This window comes from Gobio gobio (assembly GCF_949357685.1).
Source record: "Gobio gobio genome assembly, chromosome: 21".
Taxonomy (NCBI): domain Eukaryota; kingdom Metazoa; phylum Chordata; class Actinopteri; order Cypriniformes; family Gobionidae; genus Gobio; species Gobio gobio.
In genome coordinates, this window is record NC_137117.1 from 42,680,774 (window position 1) to 42,705,021 (window position 24,248).

General features: G+C 36.9%; 1 protein-coding gene across 2 annotated transcripts in view; it reads right to left on the minus strand.

The window, feature by feature from the left end:
• slc9a8 (solute carrier family 9 member 8) overlaps positions 1 to 24,248 on the minus strand; it is a 76,674-nt gene that overhangs the window by 21,826 nt on the left and 30,600 nt on the right. For both annotated transcript variants that reach the window (XR_013815475.1, XM_079803107.1), the window contains exons 5-8: positions 14,435 to 14,518; positions 9,170 to 9,271; positions 8,945 to 8,979; positions 8,720 to 8,863 (exon numbers count right to left, since the gene is read on the minus strand). Coding sequence is in view for 1 of the 2 variants with exons in the window: in XM_079803107.1 (XP_079659233.1) it covers positions 8,720 to 8,863; positions 8,945 to 8,979; positions 9,170 to 9,271; positions 14,435 to 14,518 (365 nt within the window). In the remaining variant the exon portion in view is untranslated. The remainder of the gene's footprint in view (positions 1 to 8,719; positions 8,864 to 8,944; positions 8,980 to 9,169; positions 9,272 to 14,434; positions 14,519 to 24,248) is intronic.

Consider the following 24,248-nt stretch of genomic DNA (forward strand, 5'->3'; position numbering starts at 1 on the left):
TTCATATTTGGACATTTCTTTACTTGCTTATTGCACATGTGGACATCAAAACATTTGTGTGTTCTGAGTATGAAAACAATATTCTCAAATATTTTACAACACACTTATGTATGTACTGTCTGTTGTAAGTGTAACACTCAACCAAAAAAGACCTTAGTCATTATGATGAAAGGAGAAGAAGTGTTTTCCATTCATCATAGTGTTTTACATTGAGCACATCAGTAGCCGCATTTCCATTACAGATTTGCGCAAAACTTTTGCGATATTTTCTAAAAGTCGACAAAAAAATATTGCGAAATGACAGCGTTTCCATTAACTGATGTTATGCGACTAAAACATGTTTTTTCCTCTTGTGATAAATCATTCCAAAAATCATGCTACATATGTTGTTAGGTTTATGTATATCCCAGCCACCGCACGCTATTATTATTAATGGAAAGAGACGTGCGTGTTATAGCACTGATGGCAAGGAAAGCACCTTATACTTGAGCGGCACATATGAGGTGTTATGATAAATTGTGGCATTTTATATTCTATTGTTTTTTTATGAGTTTAATAAAGAACACGTCTTCTGTCCAAACATACCATCATCTGTAAAGAATGATCGACTTTTACATACGCAGGTTATTGTGACGCATTGCTGCCACATACAGAGACGAGCGAAAAGTTTGAATTTGCATGGTGGTAACTCAACGTTTTTTTTTACCACTTCGTTATTTTGGCTCGGAATTTCGTTTTTTGGAAATATAAACTGAATTTAGAAATGCTTTTGAAATGAAAAACTTTGCGTTTAATAAAAAAAAAATATTTTTGAAATGAAGACAGCGTTTGGAGTGGAGTGCAAAATAATCTGTTCCCTGAGTCCACGGCCTTTGCTGTTATCGTGAGTGTACACAAATAAAAGTAGACAGTTTATAGTTTATAATTATGTCTTGCACTTATCTGTATGGCTAAAAATGACGGAGTATTGTGAGTTTCCGCAGGAATAGCGTAAGGAAAAAATTCATCAAAAGGCGACGACTTCGTCGGAAAGAGGGTTAAAGAAAACGTAGCCTATTTAGTTTCATATAGTTAGGCTATGTCTAAATATTATAATCTTTTAATTTCATATGTTGATTATGAAAAGTGAGCAGCATGAGTAAAGCACATAATCAGATGCGCATATGTCTGGAGACATGGATTTTGAGCACAATTGAATTGTGTTTTCTAGAAAATCTTTCTTTAAAATTAATTTTGTTTTGATGGCAAGGAAAGCACCTTATACTTGAGCGGCACATATGAGGTGTTATGATAAATTGTGGCATTTTATATTCTATTGTTTTTTTATGAGTTTAATAAAGAACTCGTCTTCTGTCCAAACATACCATCATCTGTAAAGAATGATCGACTTTTACATACGCAGGTTATTGTGACGCATTGCTGCCACATACAGAGACGAGCGAAAAGTTTGAATTTGCATGGTGGTAACTCAACGTTTTTTTTACCACTTCGTTATTTTGGCTCGGAATTTCGTTTTTTGGAAATATAAACTGAATTTAGAAATGCTTTTGAAATGAAAAACTTTGCGTTTAATAAACAAAAAATATTTTTGAAATGAAGACAGCGTTTGGAGTGGAGTGCAAAATAATCTGTTCCCTGAGTCCACGGCCTTTGCTGTTATCGTGAGTGTACACAAATAAAAGTAGACAGTTTATAGTTTATAATTATGTCTTGCACTTATCTGTATGGCTAAAAATGACGGAGTATTGTGAGTTTCCGCAGGAATAGCCTAAGGAAAAAATTCATCAAAAGGCGACGACTTCGTCGGAAAGAGGGTTAAAGAAAACGTAGCCTATTTAGTTTCATATAGTTAGGCTATGTCTAAATATTATAATCTTTTAATTTCATATGTTGATTATGAAAAGTGAGCAGCATGAGTAAAGCACATAATCAGATGCGCATATGTCTGGAGACATGGATTTTGAGCACAATTGAATTGTGTTTTCTAGAAAATCTTTCTTTAAAATTAATTTCGTTTTGTATAAATTGTATTTTAATTTTGATCAATGTTTAATCAACTATTTGGCTGTAGGCTATATTTAATAAATAAGAAGCAAACCAAGATCGTCGGGAATGGATAGACCTAGTCTTTGAGCAAGGCTGAAACTATAGCGTCTTTCTGTTTTTATACATTTCTTGAATATATGTCATAATTACAGTAGGCCTGTAGATAGTTATGATATTTGTGGTTGCACCGGGGTCCGTCATTATAACATTACGCCACTTTCCTTATTAGGAGAAAATATATGTCGTTTTAACGACATAAGATCTCGTACATACTTCAGTGGAAAAAAAATGATATGTGTGAGAGCAATGCGTGACCGTACCAGGTGACCTGTAAATGCGAAAAAACTGTTTCCATTGCAGTTTTGCGAAAATTTCCTTTTTCGAATTTACTGAAAAACCACCTCATGCGAGCGTAAAAACTTTTTTGCGATATATGGGAGTTTTTGCGGAATTGACGCGTTTCCAATGGGCGTATTTTCAATTCGCAATTTCAATTTGCGCAATTTGAAGGGTAATGGAAACGCGGCTAGTGTTCAACTGGTTCTTATAAATGTCTATACATATGATGGTTTGTGTGTGTCATTTGAAAACAAAATCCCATTTTGAGAAGAAATAACATTGTTTTGAATGTAAAGTTTCATTTTGCAGGAGAATTGAGCGGTTTTGCCCATTGTGTGTGTGTTTTTTGGATTTTTGTGTAGAGTTCTGAGAATATGAGGCATGCTTTCAGAAAATGTGTGTAAACAATTGAGAAAAACTGTAATAGTGTTTTGTGCTTGCTCCCACTACATCTCTCCTTACCTTCCGACTAGCGAAACGGACGTCTAGAAGGAAGTACGTTATAGTATTTACTTCCGCGTTGTAAAATAAGGTGGATATAACCCTCATAATACAGGACACCTAAACTCCATCAGTCCTAGTCGATTATAAAAATCTGTATGGAGATACTGTACGAAAGTCTAAAGACATTTATCACATGGAAAGCACACCTTTACATGGTCATAAATCATGGGACGTGGAAGCAGAAAATGAGCAGAAGGCAGAAACAGACAGAATGAGGATGTCTCCAGGCCACAAAGCCAACGGCAGCTTGGCCACAGAATAGAAAAGAACAAAAAAGTGCCTGACACACTTACACGGAAGCCTGCAAAGAAACGATGCGTGATCAGTTTATGTATGAGATTGCAGAGACCGCAACCAACTCCTGTCACACAACATTTTCTCCTAAATCAAAGCTTGAGCGGAGTGTCTGCGAACATCTCTTGAGAAGCTGTGCATCTAGTTTTGTTTTGTCTATTTACACTAACTCCGCCCACTGATGTCGGGTTGGACCAGACTAGGGCTGGGCGATAAATCGATTTTATCTGTGAATGTGTAGTTTACGTCGATTTGTTTTAATGAAAATCGGTTTTCTCTTTAACATCCGCCGACGCCCCCCTCTGGCTTCCCGTAGTTCTGAATGGGCTCAGCCCGCCGCGCGTTAGCCATAGAGATACACAAACAACAGGTACAGTGTCATCTTAAAACAGTGTCATTCGTAATTGGTTCGGGTTTCCATTTTCATATGAGTATTCAACATTTTCAAACCTGAAATCAACAAGCTTTTATTTTGGCGGGTTGCCAGGAAGCAAGAATATGCACAATATACTTGCTTTGGGCAAAGACTTTGGGCGTCTTCTTTTGTTTGGTGTTTAAAAAAAAATCACGGGTTGAGGTTTTTCGGACTTCTTTTAAAAAATATGGTTGCTTGTTAGGAAAATTTGACAAGTAACATTGTTTCTTTACATTTATGGTCGCTTTTTTTCCAGTTTTTCCTTCGTTTTCTCCAGTACATTGATTGACACTCTCTGCTCACAGCTAATAGCCAATCAGTGCAATAATACAAGTGATGTGGCATAATTCCTCCTCATACATTTGAAGAATCTCACCACAGTGACTCTACAACAATTTTACGATGCGATGACAATAGTTTTTGTGCGCAAAAATAAATAAAAATAACACCTTTATCCAACTTGTTCTTGTCTTCCGTGTGTGCCTCCACGACGCATGCGCGAGAATATGACGCAGATCCGGCGTTCGGACACATGACCCAGAAGCGATTTGTTTACAAGCAGAGGAAGACGCGCGTGTCTAAGCTGTTGAATTCTACATTGATCGTGCTTTAGGTCTCGGCGTAGTTCTCAAAATGGGACTAAAGTGTGCATATTCTCATATTCATATTCTCGCGCATGCGTCGTGGAGACACACACGGAAGGCAAGAACAAGTTGGATAAAGGTGTTATTTTGATTTTTTTTTTGCGCACAAAAACTATTGTCGTCGCTTCGTAAAATGATTGTAGAGTCACTGTGGTGAGATGGACTTTGTAACGACGTTTTAAGTGCCTTTTATGGGTCTTGTGAGTGTGAATGTACTGAATGCCAATGGAGGCCTGTCTGAAGCCTTTCTCAGCATCAGCTTTACACTAAAATATCTTCATTTGTGTCTGAAGATGAACAGAGGTCTGACGGGTGTCAAACGACATGAGGGTGAGGAATTAATGACAGAATTTTCATTTTTGGGTGAACTAACCGATTAAGGCCAATTTATACTTCTGCGTCGGACCTACGCCATAGCTACGCCGTAGGCTGTGTGATGCGCGCGTACCCTACGCTGTACCCTGACGCGCACCTCTCCAAAAATGTAACAACGCGTCAATTCTATGCGGACCGCAAGCGCCGTGATTGGTCTGCCAGAACCCCTCCCTCAGGTCAATAAATAAATAAATAAATCTGCGATAGGAGTGTGTGTCCAGAAATGGGATGATAGTTTCATCCTTACATCTGCTATAACACAATAATTTGTAGTGCAGAGATTCTTTATGTTAGTGAATAAATACATAGCTCCCCTGTGAATAGTTTATTTATTTTCTCATTAAAACCAAAGATGTTAATCAGTGATTGTATATCAAGAACAGGGACACATTAGGGTGCATTTCGTTTTGTGATTTCAACGGAACGAATAGTCTCCGCAACAGCAATCGATTGAGATGCATGTCGTCTGTGCATGAGCCACCGATACTGAAAACAGCGTCACGAGCACTCGGCATGATTTCAAAAACGCATCCCAGCGCCAGATCGCCTCTTATGTTAGCCTGACGTCGTCATACTCAATTCTAGTCAGAATATGAGTCTGATACTGCTCCGTTGGGCTGTGATTATGGGGCGTGTTTCAACCGAACCAGGAAAGACCTCAATTGGACAGACCTACAACCAATCAGAGCAACGGAGCGACGCATAACGTTAGTTGTCAAATGTCAAAAGAACTCAACTGCACTGTGTTGCCATGTCCGCGGGTTGAAGCGACCCCAATTATGTGACATACAGACCCAGGAATGCGATTTTTAGCTGCCAGCCCTGCCAAAATAACACATATTTTACCCCCCAAATGTTTTTTTCCCGGAGAACACCCCCCGGAAAGCTATTGGGCTTGTTTTCGGCTAGTTTTGAGGAACGTTAGCAATTGGGCGGTTTTGTTGTAAAAACTTGGCAACCCTGTCTGCACGCACACTGGAATAAGTAGCCTAACGTTAGAAGAAAAAGATGAGTGTAAACGATCTTTGCCGGTGTTGTAAAAAAATAATTTAAGGATACACAGAGTACTTACCAACACGATCATCATTTCTTAGAGAAATAGTAAAGGTGAATGCATATACGAACAAGTTCTCCGTTTAGGATTAGAACAAACTCAACCCAAGCGCCTTTGATGACGTGGATGATTATGTTACTGTTGATCATCTGTCCATCATCGTCTAAAGCCCGCCCTGACAATTTCATTGGTCCGAACAGTTTCTGTTCGGGCATAATTACTCCTCTACGGATCAAGTCCAGACCGAACTGCCCGAGGAAAAATGTTGTGGGCGGGGCTAAGTTCGGCTGGCATCCAGGCTACTCTTATGTAACTCTACTAATCAACTAGAGATGCTTAATTTGTATTACATACAACAACTCAAGCTACAAGAAAAGCCGCTATCTGTTGCCATGACGGCTGCTCAATACTCCGACAATTGCATGTGGAATTGCACATTGACGCAGAAGTATAAATGCTCACGACAGCGTCGGCTACGCGCGTACACTCGACGCAGAAGTATAAATTGGCCTTTAGGGCGTGTCCGAATCCACTTTTGCTAGTTTAACAACGGATAAAACGCTCTACGCGTCAAGTGCATGATCTAAAAGGGTTGTACCCAAGCCTGTAGTGCTCCTGTCAGAAACTGAAGCTTCCGCGCCTCGATCGCCCCCCGGTGGCCGGTCCCAGTATAGCTCCTAAACCCCACCCCTCCATGTATTTGAATGGACGCGAGACACACTAAACAATTCAATTACACTTCAAATAATTGTTTCCTAAAGATGGTTTCTGTCATTTTAGGCAGTTTTTATTACGATGATTTCATTTCAAGTGTTCGCTTTTTAAATAAGTTTAGTTTTAGTGAGTTATGTGATGCTATAAAAACGGGGGGTGTGACGCCATGATTGACAGCTGAGATTGACGGCTTCTCTGAGTGAAGTTGTCACTGAGGCACTAACGGACTTTTTTTGGGATTTTTGGGAGGAGACTGGAGCTTTAGCTTTAATCTCTACATTTCTATAACTGTTTATTTCACACCAACATAATGAATTGTTCTGCATCTGCGAGAGTGTGGGCGGGCTTTTGATAATCGCGCCTCTACTTCCTGTTCTCTACTGCGCAAACTCGGTCCCAAGATGTCAGCGCCGTGAGCGGGCCTATGAAAGCTTCAACTATGGTCAGCGGAAGTTAATGAAGTCGCGTCGTCCATATTTTTTTACGGTCTATGGTTGTACCTCGTCTCTTAATGAGTCGTGGGTGTGTCTTGGGCGTAACGTGCAATAAACCAATCAGAGTCTCATCTCCCATTCCCTTCAAAAGCCAGTTGCGCTTGCACCATGGCGGATTCGCTATTTACATGGAAAGACTGAGCGCTTCTCCAGAGAGGAATCCTTTTATTTTTAAAATTTGGCATCTGTGTGATGCTGCGAATCCCTGTGTGTGTAATAAGCAGAGTGTATGCATGTTGTGCACCGCCTATAGCAGGGGTCGCAAACTAGCTTTTGACGTAATGAAATAAATATGCCACATGCCATAAAAAAAAAATCACATTTATATCAGACAGCTCAGTAGAACCGTTTGGGTCCTATGTTGCCACGAGTTGCGACGACAGTTAACGTTACTATGCTCATCACTGTTGCTACGTTCAGACGCGCGGTCACACATGCAGTGAAGAAGAGACTGATGGTGCGTTCACGCGCTTAATTCGCGCTGCAGAATGTCTATTCGCGTCTTTGCATTGACTTAAATCACTTGCGCGAAACGCTTCATTCACGTCCGTTGTGAACACACCATCAGAGCAGAAAGCAGCGCGCAAAAACAATGCCATTTTCGAAAATTAGTAAAGTTGACGAGTTTTCCGAGATGAATGGGTGGGAAAAAAAATCGCATTTATTCTTCCTGCATCCTGTACGAGGCCTGTGTGTCTCATTTGCTCTGATTCTGTTGCGGTTGTCAAAAGTGGAAACATTAAATAAAATGTTTCTAGCACTTTTTAATTTTTCCAACACCGGTGGCACTTTATTTTTGCCTGTTTGTGTTTCTGAATGATATTGCTAATGATACTTTACCAGTGCAATTTGAAGCACAGAAGAGAGCAGAGCAGTGTTCAATATAAGATACATTTATTTAAGTAGAGACTATACATGTGAATAAACATAAAATGTGTTATGAGATTTCTGATTTTCTGATCCAGGGGGGGGGTTTGCGTTCATTGATTGTTATTATTTATCTCAGTTCAGCAGGGAAAAAGCACTTTAGTTGCTAGTAATGTTCAAATGAATGTATTTTCAGTGCAGATTTAGAGATAAAGACATTATTAGTCCATCATATTTTTGTCAGACATGGTTACTGGTTGAATTTAGATATTTTGTACCGCTTAGAGCACCTTTAAAGGACAAAACAGAACAACATCAAAATGAGATCAATTTTGTGGAAGGATTGCCTATGTTTGCTTTAACAATATGAACAGACATGTTTTGTCCATATGAGAACATTTTATATTTTGTTCAATTAAGAACAATTGTTATCTACACTAATTTCTTTAGTCTGGCAATAAACATAAATTATGTTTTTTAGGTATATAATTGTCCGGACCTCGGCCGGTGAGGAGGGTTCATTTATTAGACCCCTGGCCTATAGGCTCATATTAATATCATACCCTTTAAATAACACAAAAAGTACTGCGCTACTGACTTTAGACCAGGTTGGTCAATGGTGCAGTCGTTTTTAATTCCTCAAAATAACAACGCACCAACAATGCACCTGAACACACCTGGTTTTCAGACCAGCACACCCATGGGTGAACAGATGGGCGCCAGTGCATTTGCTATTTAAACAACATGGCACTGGACGTGAAAATAATAACTACGTCGGTCTGAAACTCGCAAAAAACACTTACGTCACATTGCGCCGGATATATGATAGGGCCCTTTGTGTAAATAGCCGTCTTAAAAATGTTACCACTTGGCTAATGACAGTAGTAGTTCCTGGTTTGAGATTGCGCACAGATGGTGTAAAATAATCTAAAATGACAGAAAGAGTTTTGCGTTTTGATTCAGTGAGGCATACTTTGTTAATACGATGGAGACGGCGTCGTTTAGGATGCTCTCCCCGAACACCAGCATATTGAGCACGGGATCCACGTTCAGTGCGTTAAAGATGGCGATAGTGGCGACTGGATCCACAGCAGAGATCAGAGACCCAAACGCAAAACTAGAGAGGAAAAAAAGAGAAACCATGAAGACATGAACGCACACGTCAAAGCCTCTCAATAGTTTCAGATGCTTTTCTCACCTGTCTGTCATTGTCATCTTGTAAATAACATCAGCCTATTCAAGAAACACATCCAAACATAACAGTTAATCATGGAGAAATCCTGCCATAGGAGCTGTTAAGGCGTGCCAACTAGTCTAACTAGATAAACCACTTACACTTACAGTAAGATCACTTATCGGTCTGTTTACATGGAAAGACAGGAGAAAATCTATTGATGCTTATTAAAACAGAGAGAGAAAATACCTGGCCCAGGAAATAGATTCCCCCTCCCACGATGAAGGCTGAAATCGCCGTTCCAAAGACGGCGAATAATGTGATTGAACCTATGTTTTGGAAAAAATTACCCTGTGGAATAAAAACTTGTCTGTTTATATCCGTGTATAGAACAGTCTCTGAAAACAACTCAAAAGGTTGAGGACAATACTAACATTTTCAATGAAAATTTAAACTTTTATTTATGTATGTTTATCATCAAAGCAATCAACCTTCTGCATCGCATGGCTTAGTGTTTCACACAAACTTCTGATATTTGACTTCTGGGTCTCACCATTACAATATATCATTTGTAAGGCTCCACACAAACATCAGTTTCACAAACCTTAAATACACTAAGCATGCTTGGTTTTAAGGCATCAACTTTCAGTTTTGTTAGTGAGATTCAGTAACTGTTCTGAGCAAATGATACTAGTAACTACTGAGTTTATGGGCCCTATTTTAACGATCCGATCACATGACCTGAAGCTCATGGCGCAAGTGCACTTAGAGCGTGTCCGAATCCACTTTTGCTTCAGGTGCATGGTCCAAAAGGGTTGTACCTAGTCTCTTAATGAGTCACGAGTCTCATTTCCCATTCCTTTTAAATTCCAGTTGCGCTTGCACCATCGCGGCTTCGCTATTTACATGCGAACGGAAAGACTGAACGCTTCTCCAGAGAGGAATCCTTTTATTTTTAATATTTAAAAATGTGTGTGTGTGTAATAAGCAGAGTGTACGTGCGTTGTGCACCCGCCTACAGGCTCCTTTTACTAACACGCCCTTTAAATAACACAAAAAATACTGCGTGTTGGTATTTTTTGTTGGTCAATGGCACAGTCGTTTAGCCTGAAAAGCCAGACCCATATCAAGATGTTGGGTCTGGGAACACACCATTGGCAGGGCTCAATCCGAGGGGCGGGGTTGTCTTTCAAATTCCCTCTGCACGCAATAGGACAGCGCTACAATCAACCAGAGCAACGAAGAAGGTGACATAGTCAGAGCGACGCAAATGAGTCCATAGGGGAGTGTTCCGGAAAAGTTTGATGGAGAGATTCCTGCAAGCCAACAAATGTTATGGTAATGGAGCCCAACGACTGTTGCCGTTTTTGCGAAAACAATATGAGAATTGCGGACGTGCTTGTACATTCATTGTGTAGCGAATTAGCTCAGAGGGGAAATATTAATAATTATTAAAGGGTTAGTTCACCCAAAAAGGAAACTTCTGTCATTAATTCCTCACTCTCATGTCGTTGGACACCCGTCAGACCTCCGTTCATCTTCAGACACAAATGAAGATATTTTAGTGTAAATCTGATGGCTCTGAAAGGCCTCCATTGGCTCAATGCACGGTTCACTCTCAAGACCCTTAAAAGGCACTAAAGACGTCGTTACAAAGTCCATCTCACTGCTGAAATTTTGCGATTCAAACTGCTGAATCGACTCACTGATTCATAACGCTTCGGAGCTTCATGAGGCCGTGTTTTGAAATCGTCATCACTATATAAGTCGTTATTTAGGGTTTTTTTGCGCACAAAAACTATTCTCGCCGATTCATAAAGTTATTGTAGAACCACTGTAGTGAGATGGACTTTGTAACGACGTCTTTAGTGCCTTTTAAGGGTCTTGAGAGTGAACCGTGCATTGAGCCAATGGAGGCCTTTCAGAGCCATCAGATTTACACTAAAATATCTTCATTTGTGTCTGAAGATGAACGGAGGTCTGACGGGTGTCCAACGACATGAGGGTGAGGAATTAATGACAGAATTTTCATTTTTGGGTGAACTAACCCTTTAACCCTTAATCGCCCCTCAAGTAGGGTTTACGTTTGAGTCCCTTGGGGTCAGATAGACCCCAAACTTTTACAGAGCGATTGCATAAGGAAATATAATTTTTTTTACATGGAAATTTATATATAATTTTTTTTATTTACTTCTCAACTATACATTTATGCTGTGTTTTTGTGGGTATTTGGTAGTTTTTTACCTATTTACTGCACAAATACTTAACTATGTCATAAATTGGCTCATTAAAAAAAATGTTTTATGAAAAAATCACTTGAATGATGATCTTAAATAAATATAAATAGTTTTTGGACATTGCTCTATGTGTTAGGGATAGAATACCGCCATCTGTAGGTTTGTGGAAAAACTTTAGGAATTATAGTTAAAGAGAAAGAGAGAGAAAGAGAGCAATGAGCACATTATCCACTAGAGGTCCAGAGGGAAGTTAAGCTGCCTTTCATCTTTCTTTTATTTGCCCTTTTCCCTCTCTTTCTCATGATTGTTCCATGTTGCATTTGTGCTCTAGTATTTGTCCTTCATTTATGTATGGATTTTTTTCAGATTTATGCCAGTTTTGTTGATTTTATTTGCCAGTTTTTATAAAAATGCTCTCTGTTGCAGTCACTTTTGTGTGTGTGTGTGTACGTGTGTGTGTATGAGATAGAAAGTTCGTTCTACTTTGTGTTTATGCTCTAGGACCAGACCTTGATATAAATGTGGAAATTTTCAGATTTATACTGGATTTAGTAAAAAAAAATTGACAAAAAAAGTGAAAAAAATTTATTTTTTACACTTTCCCATTCATTTTCAATGTGGGGTCAATCTGATCCCGAGGGACTTAAACGGTAAAAAAATTTTACACACCTTTAGAACAACCAAATCAAGCCCAGATTTTTTGTGCATGTTTAGATAGATTATTTAGGAAAAGTCACCGAGTCTCATGGCCCTGAGATGAAGGGAACACTTTTAAAAAATGGAGGAAAAGTCCAGTGGGGTCAGCTGGACCCCAAGGGACGATTAAGGGTTAATAACTCATTATGATTAATTATGAATATTTGAATCAGTTAAACAGATTAACTTGATGTAGCTACATTAAGATTACAATCAATCAGTTCATCCTGTGAACGCTCAGTATTGATTATTAATTCATTCTAAGAAAAGGATATTTTTCATGGCCACAGAAAAATTGTTCTTCCTTTGTATTTACATAAGCGCTTAGAGCGCATAACAAGATCAATCATTTAAGTGACAATTTGTTTGCAGGCAGGGAGTCAGAACCAAACATATATTGTGCACAAACTTTATTACTCGAAGCACAGACAAGACTAAACTAACATAAAACATACATACACATCACGCATACATGGTAAGAGGCAAGTAAGTTAAAGTGGTTGAAAAAAATGTATTTACATGCAGTCATCTGACATAAGTCTGGGAAGCATTCATGCAGTACTTTCAAAAACAGGTCATATGTACAACTATATACAAACATCCTGGTCGCCTTTGCCAAGTTGTATGGCCTTGAGTCCAAATGTTGTAGCCTCCTTTAACTGGTCCTCCATAAGCGCTATCAGTGGTGAGACAACAGTCACAATTCCCGTGCGTTTTCCCACCAGCGGAGCTAGCTGATAGATTCAACTTTTGCTGTATCCGGTCGGCAAAACTGCGAACACATCTTCCTTTTTTAAGAATGACTTCAGTGCCGTTCTTTGTTCTTTTCTCAAAGAAAAGCTGAACCAAGTCTTCCAGAGTCGTGGCCCGAAAGGCTGCAGTTCGCCAGCAGCAGTCATCTTCTTTGTTTTCAAGTAGCAGGGAATTCATGCGGAACCGTCGCAACTCTGCCGTCATTATGTCAAGCCCGCCCACAGACTCTATACACCAGTGGTTCTCTAATGGGGGTACGTGAAGGCACTCCAGGGGGTACGTGAGATTAAAAATAGCCTACATATATTTAAAAAGTATGCAAAAATCCTTTAAAAATAATCATTTAATAAATATTTCAGGAAAATATAAGTATAAGTTCATAAAATGAATTTTATATCGAGTAGGCTATTCAATTTCATTATCCTAAAAACCCAGAGTCTCCCCCATCCCAGGATGGTTTGACCCAACCTGTCAGTCACTTGGATCAACGATAGCGCGCGCCGCTACTTCATGAAGAACGTCCCGAGTCCAGAGCAGACACAGCGCCATTATCGTCAAATATCAAAACAAACCTCGTTATTGCTTTCAAGGTAGTAACATTCTAACTATTCGTTTTCATTTTAAAGTAACACTGTTTGTATGTGCTTTATAACAGAGCCTCAACAAGGTACGCGATTGTTTTGTCCCCAAAAGTTCTGCAGTCACAACGCGGATTACCACACATCTGAACTATAACTTAAACATAAAAAACCCCAAACAATTACACTTGCAACCAATACATGTGCAAAATACATATACTTTCTGCTTAAAATAAGCTTAAAATGCAAAATAACAAGACCAATTAAGGATAGTAAGAAATATTTTCAAGCTTAAACGTAACAAAACTTTTGAAGTTCAAAAAGTAATTTATATAGTATAAACTTTTATAAAATGTTACAAAATATTTGTTGAATAGTTTTATTTATCATATTTATGTTTTATTTTTGTAATGTGTTTTTGTTAAGTCATGTTACAATATTGTTTTGAACTGCTTATTTACAATGGTTAGCTTACCATTAACTATTTTCATAGTTTTTATTTTTATTTTTTATTATTGTATTAAATCCAGACCAAAAATCCTAATAATCAAACTAAATCATAATAATTATTAATGTTAAATAATATAGGGACTCCACAACAACAACATACAAAAATTGTATTGTCCCTGTTTTTTAATTAAAATATAATAACAAATGAGATTTTAGTGATATTTTGAACACTCAAATAGGAAATGTCCCCGGTTTCCATTTCAGAAATATGGTCACTGTTTTTACTACATTTTAGTGATGAGAAATATTTGCAATAAATTTACCAAAAATGCTTTGCGCTGGTTAGGGTGTACTTGGCTGAAAAAATATTTCACAGGGGGTACATCACTGAAAAAAGGTTGAGAACCACTGCTATACACGATGTGATTGGCCTGACTAGAGTTTGGTTTTTCAAGCTCGCAAGCCAACGGAGAGTTGCTGGACGACCCTGGCTGCAAATTACATTGGGTGCGTATGGATTTCTAGGCTAGCAGTCGTTTTCAGTTCCTCAAAATAGCAACGCGCCAACATTGCTGATGGGCGCGAGTGCATTTGCGTTTTCAACAACATGGCGCTGGATGTGAAAATTATAACTGCGTCAGGCTGAAACTAGCAAAAAAAACACGTGTCTTGCCTGGCGTCGCATTGTATGATAAGGCCCTGGATCTTTTTGACCGATTTGACCGAGAGTGCTGACATATTTTACAACAACTTATTTATGGCTGTTTTTTGAAAATGAATAATATTACAGTAATATTTACCTTGTGTAATGAGTATCCAGACTCAAAAATGATTGGCGGTAGAAGTAATAGGAAGAACATATTGGGACGAAACATCTCCTCTTCCTGTGAAAGAAAGAAAGAATGATGATTTTTGAAGAAAATTACCATGTGTACTTGAACAGACAAGCATTTTGTGTTTCATTTTAGATACTGCTCATATAAGCTAGAATACTGTCGTTATTATTAATAGTAGATTAATCTTGCAAGCATTTCAGTCAAAAATAACTTGCGCGATATGTCATCAACAAAAAAAAAAAAGAATCAACCCACAGTCACCGTTTAAAATTAGTCAGATTCTCGGGGGAAACCGCAGACTTTGCCAACCCTGTTTAGTGGTCTATTAAAATATTAATAGACACTAATGACACAAATGACACTAAGCTCTGTGACAGTAGTAATAATTTGTCTGGTTATCACAGTTAGTGTAGATTTTCTGTCTGGCACGGTTAGTTTGTTTGTATTCTTTTTTTTTTTGTCACATTAATTTAATATTATAGCTTCATGTTTTTGTTTTTTTTGATGAAACTCCATTTTCTTTTTAGATCATTTTATAATTTTTAACCTAGGCCTAAATATGTATTATTTATTTGATAATAAATAAAGATTCTTTTAGTTTCTTTATTATACTAACTAATGTAATGTATGGCACTCTGAATTGCTATTGTGAATGAGATGTGCTTATACATTCACTTCCCTTGCCTACACACAAACAAACACACACACACACACACACACACACACACACACACAGTGAACGAGTGTGTTTAAAGGGTTAGTTCACCCAAAAATGAAAATTCTGTCATTAATTCCTCACCCTCATGTCGTTCGACACCCGTCAGACCTCCGTTCATCTTCAGACACAAATGAAGATATTTTAGTGTAAATCTGATGGCTCTGAAAGGCCTCCATTGGCTCAATGCACAGTTCACTCTCAAGACCCTTAAAAGGCACTAAAGACGTCGTTACAAAGTCCATCTCACTACAGCTGTTCTACAATAACTTTATGAATCGGCGAGAATAATATTTGTGCGCAAAAAAACCCTAAATAACGACTTATATAGTGATGACGATTTCAAAACACGGCCTCATGAAGCTTCGAAGCGTTATGAATCAGTGAGTCGATTCATGATTCAGATCGCGTGTCAAACTGCTGAAATTTGGCGATTCAAACTAGTGAGTCGACTCACTGATTCATAACGCTTCGAAGCTTCATGAGGCCGTGTTTTGAAATCGTCATCACTATATAAGTCGTTATTTAGGGTTTTTTTGCGCACAAAAACTATTCTCGCCGATTCATAAAGTTATTGTAGAGCCACTGTAGTGAGATGGACTTTGTAACGACGTCTTTAGTGCCTTTTAAGGGTCTTGAGAGTGAACCGTGCATTGAGCCAATGGAGGCCTTTCAGAGCATCAGATTTACACTAAAATATCTTCATTTGTGTCTGAAGATGAACGGAGGTCTGACGGGTGTCGAACGACATGAGGGTCAGTAATTAATGACAGAATTTTCATTTTTGGGTGAACTAACCCTTTAATGTGTTTACGAGCATAATGTGTATATTTGTGTAAATATGTACATTATACTGGAGTACAAAGCAGAATTGTGTGATTCTGATGGCATGTGAGTAGAAATGTACAAAGATACACTTCATGCATGTCACATTTCATCACTTGCACACTCTCATTCTTCAAGTTCCTGTGTAGGGGGGCCTTGATCCACCACATTCTTTTTCAGTTCACTTCTGGCAATCATTGAAGGGGGAAAAAAAGCTACAAGTTGGTTCATGAACGTTTTGCGAAATTCATGGGAACCATCTTGCCGACGGCAGAGAAATATGAGAGGAATTTGGAATTGTGTAGGTGTTAAAACGCATGAAAGTAAAACTTGTTGGTTGATGTTGGAACGGAAAGCCTTGTGAGCTGCCAACCAAATGCCCCAGGATGTTGCAACAATCAGTGATAATGAATCATTTCTTCTGCTGGCACAATCTTTGTTGTAACCGAGGCAACATTTTTAGGCATGATAGGCAAGCTTCTGACGGCAAAGCTGGTACATTCAGCAGGCAGCAAAATTATGTTGCCTTATAAGATAGCTCAAATCAGAAGCACTAATCTTCATGGATAAAGCCAGAAACGCTGTCTATGCAAGTATACGAATGCAAACACTTTCAGCAATGCAAGCTTGATTTGAGAAAAATGTGTCAGAATGCTTTTCGTAACACTAAGGAAGTACACATTGCATTCTCAGAGTTGTCGCAAGGCCTTCTCAGAATGGGCATTAGTGTAAACCAGGGTAAACCAGGGCCGTTCCTTGAGCCCAAGGCAATCCCAGGATGCACTGCAACAAGCTCTGTGAAAATTATCATTTGAAAATGTCGTTCTGAAATGTCTGAAATCTGTTTTTTTGCTTAACAGAGTTTCAAGTGTTTAGTTTAACATCTGGCTTTTAGACCAACAAAAACTTGAACAAAACACCAGGGAAAGGTGCTTCTTAACATCAAGAGCTAAACTAACAAGCAAAGTAATTGTTGGTGAAAGGTCTGTTCACGCCTCGAGCAAAACAAAAAAAAGCGTTCAATGGAGAAAGCAACCCAGCTATTTTTAATGAAACCTGGGAGATTTCTGTCCATTTCAAGTCCAATCTACCTAAATGTTAATGCTTCAAAAAGTTAATGAAAAAAAAATACAATTTAAGACTTCTGAGACACGATCGCTTTCAACATGTGAACAGGTTTATTTCAGGGTTTTGTATGGATTACTTTTACAATGTCTTTATGAACCTTTTGAAACATCAACGTTTTGGTGGAATTAACTTTCAATGGAGGGACAGAAATCACTCAGGTTTCATTAAAAATACACAATATTGCCAAACTTTTTGGGACGCCTGCCTTTACATGCACATGAACTTTAATAGCATCCCATTCTTAATCCGTAGGGTTTAATATGGAGTTGGCCCACCCGTTGCATCTATAAGAGCTTAAAATCTCCTGGGAAGGCTTTCCACAGGTTTAGGAGTGTGATTATGGGAATTTGTGACCATTCTTCTAGAAGCGCATTTGTGAGGTCAGGCACTGATGTTGGACGAGAAGGCCTGGCTCTCAGTCTCCGCTCTAATTCATCCCAAAGGTGTTCTATTGGGTTGAGGTCAGGCCAGTCAAGTTCCTCCACACCAAACTCGCTCATCCATGTCTTTATGGGCCGATGCTTTGTGCGGGACAGGAAGGGGCCGTCCCCAAACTGTCCCCACAAAGTTGGGAACATGAAATTGTCCAAAATGTCTTGGTATGCTGAAGCATTAAGAGTTCCTTTCTCTGGAACTAAGGGGCCAAGCCCAACCCCTGAAAAACAGCCCCACACCATAATCCCCCCTCCACCAAACTTTACACTTGGCACAATGCAGTCAGGCAAGTCACGTTCTCCTGTCAGCCGCCAAACCCAGACTCGTCCATCGGATCGCCAGACAGAGAAGCGTGATTGGTCACTCCAGAGAACACGTCTCCACTGCTCTAGAGTCCAGTGGCGGCGCGCTTTACCCCACTGCATCCCACACATTGCATTGCACTTGGTGATGTAAGGCTTGGATGAGCTGCTCGGCCATGGAAACCCATTCCATGAAGCTCTACACACTGTTCTTGAGCTAATCTGAAGGCCACATGAAGTTTGGAGGTCTGTATCTGTTGACTCTGCAGAAAGTTGGTGACTTCTGCGCACTGTGACCCTCAGCATGCGCTGACCCCACTCTGTGATTTTACGTGGCCTACCACTTCATAGCTGAGTTGCTGTTGTTCCCAATATTCATAGATCTGAATATAATGCTATAGATCTGAATATAATGCTATAGATCTGAATATAATGCTATAGATCTGAATATAATGCCATAGATCTGAATATAATGCTATAGATCTGAATATAATGCTATATATCTGAATATAATGCCATAGATCTGAATATAATGCTATAGATCTGAATATAATGCTATAGATCTGAATATAATGCTATAGATCTGAATATAATGCTATATATCTGAATATAATGCTATAGATCTGAATATAATGCTATAGATCTGAATATAATGCTATAGATCTGAATATAATGCTATATATCTGAATATAATGCCATAGATCTGAATATAATGCTATATATCTGAATATAATGCCATAGATCTGAATATAATGCTATAGATCTGAATATAATGCTATATATCTGAATATAATGCTATAGATCTGAATATAATGCTATAGATCTGAATATAATGCTATATATCTGAATATAATGCTATAGATCTGAATATAATGCTCTAGATCTGAATATAATGCTATGTATCTGAATATAATACTATAGATCTGAATATAATGCTATATATCTGAATATAATGCTATATATCTGAATATAATGCTCTAGATCTGAATATAATGCTATATATCTGAATATAAAGCTATAGATCTGAATATAATGCTATAGATCTGAATATAATGCTATAGATCTGAATATAATGCTATAGATCTGAATATAATACTATATATCTGAATATAATGCTATATATCTGAATATAATGCTATATATCTGAATATAATGCTATAGATCTGAATATAATACTATATATCTGAATATAATGCTATATATCTGAATATAATGCTATATATCTGAATATAATGCTATATATCTGAATATAATGCTATAGATCTGAATATAATGCTATAGATCTGAATATAATACTATATATCTGAATATAATGCTATATATCTGAATATAATGCTATATATCTGAATATAATGCTATAGATCTGAATATAATACTATATATCTGAATATAATGCTATATATCTGAATATAATGCTATAGATCTGAATATAATACTATATATCTGAATATAATGCTATATATCTGAATATAATGCTATATATCTGAATATAATGCTATATATCTGAATATAATGCTCTAGATCTGAATATAATGCTCTAGATCTGAATATAATGCTATAGATCTGAATATAATGCTATAGATCTGAATATAATGCTATAGATCTGAATATAATGCTATAGATCTGAATATAATACTATATATCTGAATATAATGCTATATATCTGAATATAATGCTATATATCTGAATATAATGCTCTAGATCTGAATATAATGCTCTAGATCTGAATATAATGCTATAGATCTGAATATAATGCTATAGATCTGAATATAATGCTATAGATCTGAATATAATGCTATAGATCTGAATATAATGCTATAGATCTGAATATAATGCTATAGATCTGAATATAATGCTCTAGATCTGAATATAATGCTATATATCTGAATATAATGCTATAGATCTGAATATAATGCTATAGATCTGAATATAATGCTATAGATCTGAATATAATGCTCTAGATCTGAATATAATGCTATATATCTGAATATAATGCTATAGATCTGAATATAATGCTATGCTATAGATCTGAATATAATGCTATATATCTGAATATAATGCTATAGATCTGAATATAATGCTATGCTATAGATCTGAATATAATGCTATAGATCTGAATATAATGCTATATATCTGAATATAATGCTATAGATCTGAATAGAATGCTATATATCTGAATATAATGCTATAGATCTGAATATAATGCTATAGATCTGAATAGAATGCCATAGATCTGAATATAATGCTATAGATCTGAATATAATGCTATAGATCTGAATATAATGCCATAGATCTGAATATAATGCTATAGATCTGAATATAATGCTATAGATCTGAATAGAATGCTATATATCTGAATATAATGCTATAGATCTGAATATAATGCTCTAGATCTGAATATAATGCTATAGATCTGAATATAATGCTATATATCTGAATATAATGCTATAGATCTGAAAATAATGCCATAGATCTGAATATAATGCTATAGATCTGAATATAATGCTATATATCTGAATATAATGCTATAGATCTGAATATAATGCTATAGATCTGAATAGAATGCTATATATCTGAATATAATGCCATAGATCTGAATATAATGCCATAGATCTGAATATAATGCCATAGATCTGAATATAATGCTATATATCTGAATATAATGCTATAGATCTGAATATAATGCTATATATCTGAATATAATGCTATAGATCTGAATTTAATGCTATATATCTGAATATAATGCCATAGATCTGAATATAATGCCATAGATCTGAATATAATGCTATATATCTGAATATAATGCTATAGATCTGAATATAATGCTATAGATCTGAATATAATGCTATAGATCTGAATATAATGCTATATATCTGAATATAATGCCATAGATCTGAATATAATGCTATATATCTGAATATAATGCCATAGATCTGAATATAATGCTATATATCTGAATATAATGCTATAGATCTGAATATAATGCCATAGATCTGAATATAATGCTCTAGATCTGAATATAATGCTATATATCTGAATATAATGCTATAGATCTGAATATAATGCTATAGATCTGAATATAATGCTATATATCTGAATATAATGCTATAGATCTGAATATAATGCTATAGATCTGAATATAATGCTCTAGATCTGAATATAATGCTCTAGATCTGAATATAATGCTATAGATCTGAATATAATGCTATAGATCTGAATATAATGCTATATATCTGAATATAATGCTATAGATCTGAATATAATGCTATAGATCTGAATATAATGCTCTAGATCTGAATATAATGCTATATATCTGAATATAATGCTATAGATCTGAATATAATGCTATAGATCTGAATATAATGCTCTAGATCTGAATATAATGCTATATATCTGAATATAATGCCATAGATCTGAATATAATGCTATATATCTGAATATAATGCTATAGATCTGAATATAATGCTATATATCTGAATATAATGCTATAGATCTGAATATAATGCCATAGATCTGAATATAATGCTCTAGATCTGAATATAATGCTATATATCTGAATATAATGCCATAGATCTGAATATAATGCTCTAGATCTGAATATAATGCCATAGATCTGAATATAATGCTATAGATCTGAATATAATGCTATATATCTGAATATAATGCTATAGATCTGAATATAATGCCATAGATCTGAATATAATGCTCTAGATCTGAATATAATGCTATGTATCTGAATATAATACTATGTATCTGAATATAATGCTATATATCTGAATATAATCCCATAGATCTAAATACAATGCTCTAGATCTGAATATAATGCTATAGATCCAAATATAATGCTATAATCAACGCTTTTCGCGATTAGTTAACCGTGCTGTAATAGTAAAAACGTGCTAAAGGTTTTCGAGAGTCAAACATGTAATACTTTATTAGTCATGTTATAGGCAAAGACGTTAGCCAATCACAGCAGTGGCCGTTTACACTGAAGTGCGTTCAAATCAGAGGGGTAGGAAAAATGCCTTTTATTTCTAAATTATGACATTTTTGACAATGTAGTTCATGACCCCTTTAAATAAGGAAAAAATATGTACTAAAAGCTGATACATATTTAGAACAAATATTCACTCATGGTGTTAATAAGTCTTTTGTGGAATCGCTTATGTTAGTGCTATTAAAGTGGTGCATTTGAGTAAAGGGGTTGCCTACAAAGCAAAAACCTCCAAGGGAGGTCGCTGCCTATGTAGATAGCAGACAATGATGCAGCCAACTAGGTCTTGCTGAAGGCTGACCTTGTGGCACCAAATATGTACATCACGAGGCAGAAAATCCCACACTTCAGCACTTTTTTATTAGAAACGGGGCTCAGGATTGTTGTGTCAAGACACATGGTTACATGTGCATTAGGCACAAAGCCTTTAGTTATGGACACGGAGCAGATGGGCATCTGTAGCAGTAACAACAGAACAGCATGTCGTAGCTTCAGGAGGACAAGTTGCTGGCAAGAACCAGCGTTTTGAGGCTAGCCTCAATCAATCAATCCAATTTATTAAAAACTCAGTTCATTTCTTTTAACTCAGTTCATTTCTTTTAGCTCATCTCATCTTTAAACTAATCGTCAACTCACTGATTCTTGCAAAATGAGACAAAACATGTCACAACTTTTCCTGTCTTTAGTTTGTAGCAATAGTTCTACTTTGAAATGGGTCAGCACTGTAAACCCGAACGTTCAAAGTAATTAAATAGATTAAGTAGTGTATACTCAAAGTTTTAGAAAAAGTTCTACTAACTTAATTATTTCAAGTTGGTGTAACATTGAGTAATTTCAACTAAATTTTTTTGATTAAATTGAACTTTTTTGTGAATAAGTAAGCATAACTTAAAAACATAAATTAAGTACAACTTAATAGAATTAAGTAATTACATGCTAATAATGATGATGTCCTGTTATTTCTGTTGTTTCAAATAGAGATGATTTAAAAATAAACTTAATTTATATAGCACATGCTAAAATACAATAAAATCTCAAAGTGCTTAACCAAATACACTGTAAAACCTAACAGTTGTATGTACTAAAAAAAAATGATTTCACTGCACTCAAATATTACCGAATGTTGTGTGGACACAATGACTGAAACAGAACTCAAACTGAATGAGTTCTAGAACATTTCTAGTTCCCAGCATGATAACTGGATAATAATTGTATTGTTAAGTGATTAAATAAGTGATAATTGCGTATTAGTGATGAACACCTGATGATAATGAGCAGAATCACAGAAGGAAAGAGAAACACAAGGGGCCCTATTTTAACGATCTGAAACGCAAGTGTCAAAGCGCGAACCGCAAGTAACTTTGTGGGCGGGTCTCGGCGCTGTTGCTATTTTCCCGGCGGGATAAATGGCTCTTGCGCCCGGCGCAAATCTAAAATGGGTTGGTCTGAAGTAGCTTCATTATTCATAGGTGTGGTTTGGGCGTAACGTGAATAAACCAATCCGAGCGTCATCCAACATTCCCTTTAAAAGCAGGTGCGCAAGTTCCATTATGGATTGCTATTATTATGGCGTATTTACCAGGCGCACGCCAGGAGCGGTTCACAGCCGAGGAGACTGATGTTCTTGTAAGAGCAGTGAAAGACAGAGAAGTGAAGTTGTAATGTTGTACATTATGGTAAAGGTGATTTCACAGTCTTTTTTTTTTTTTCAGTCTTTCAGTTTTTTCAGTTTTTCAGTCGATTTTTTTTCCTGGTTCTTGACGGACAAACCAATTTGTCAGATGTCCTTATATACATATATGTCTTGCCACTATTGGGCAAACAGGTCTTATCCTTAATTATTACAATTAGCCTGAATCATTTGTAAGCTAGATTTATGCCTATTTTTTCACATCTTCGTGGCACACCACAATGATTTCCGTCATCTCATGTGTTAATATTTTTTTAGTGTAACAATTTATGATTTGCAAAAATAACTGTTGCATCTGTGTAGGTTACATGAGCAAAGTGTATGCGCGTTGTGCACGCTATACATTATGGTCAAGCATGCGCCCTTAAAATAGCATAATGAACAACGCGCAACGCGCCACTGACTTTAGACTAGGTTTTTTCTGGTCAGTGGCGCAATTGTTTAATGGAACAGCAAAATAGCACCAGGGATTGTTTGCGCCGGAACACGCCTCCTTTTTTGCGCTGAACCGCCCAGGTAGCGCAAGTGCATTCACTAGTTTAGCGACGTGCTTCTGTGGAGGGAAAAGCGCGCTTTGCGCGGGTGCAAAATAGGAATAACACATGCGTTGGTGTACAAAGTCAATTACGCTGGGTGCAAGATAGGGCCCTAGAACTACAACTGACTTCAGCCACAGCTTTAGATGAAAT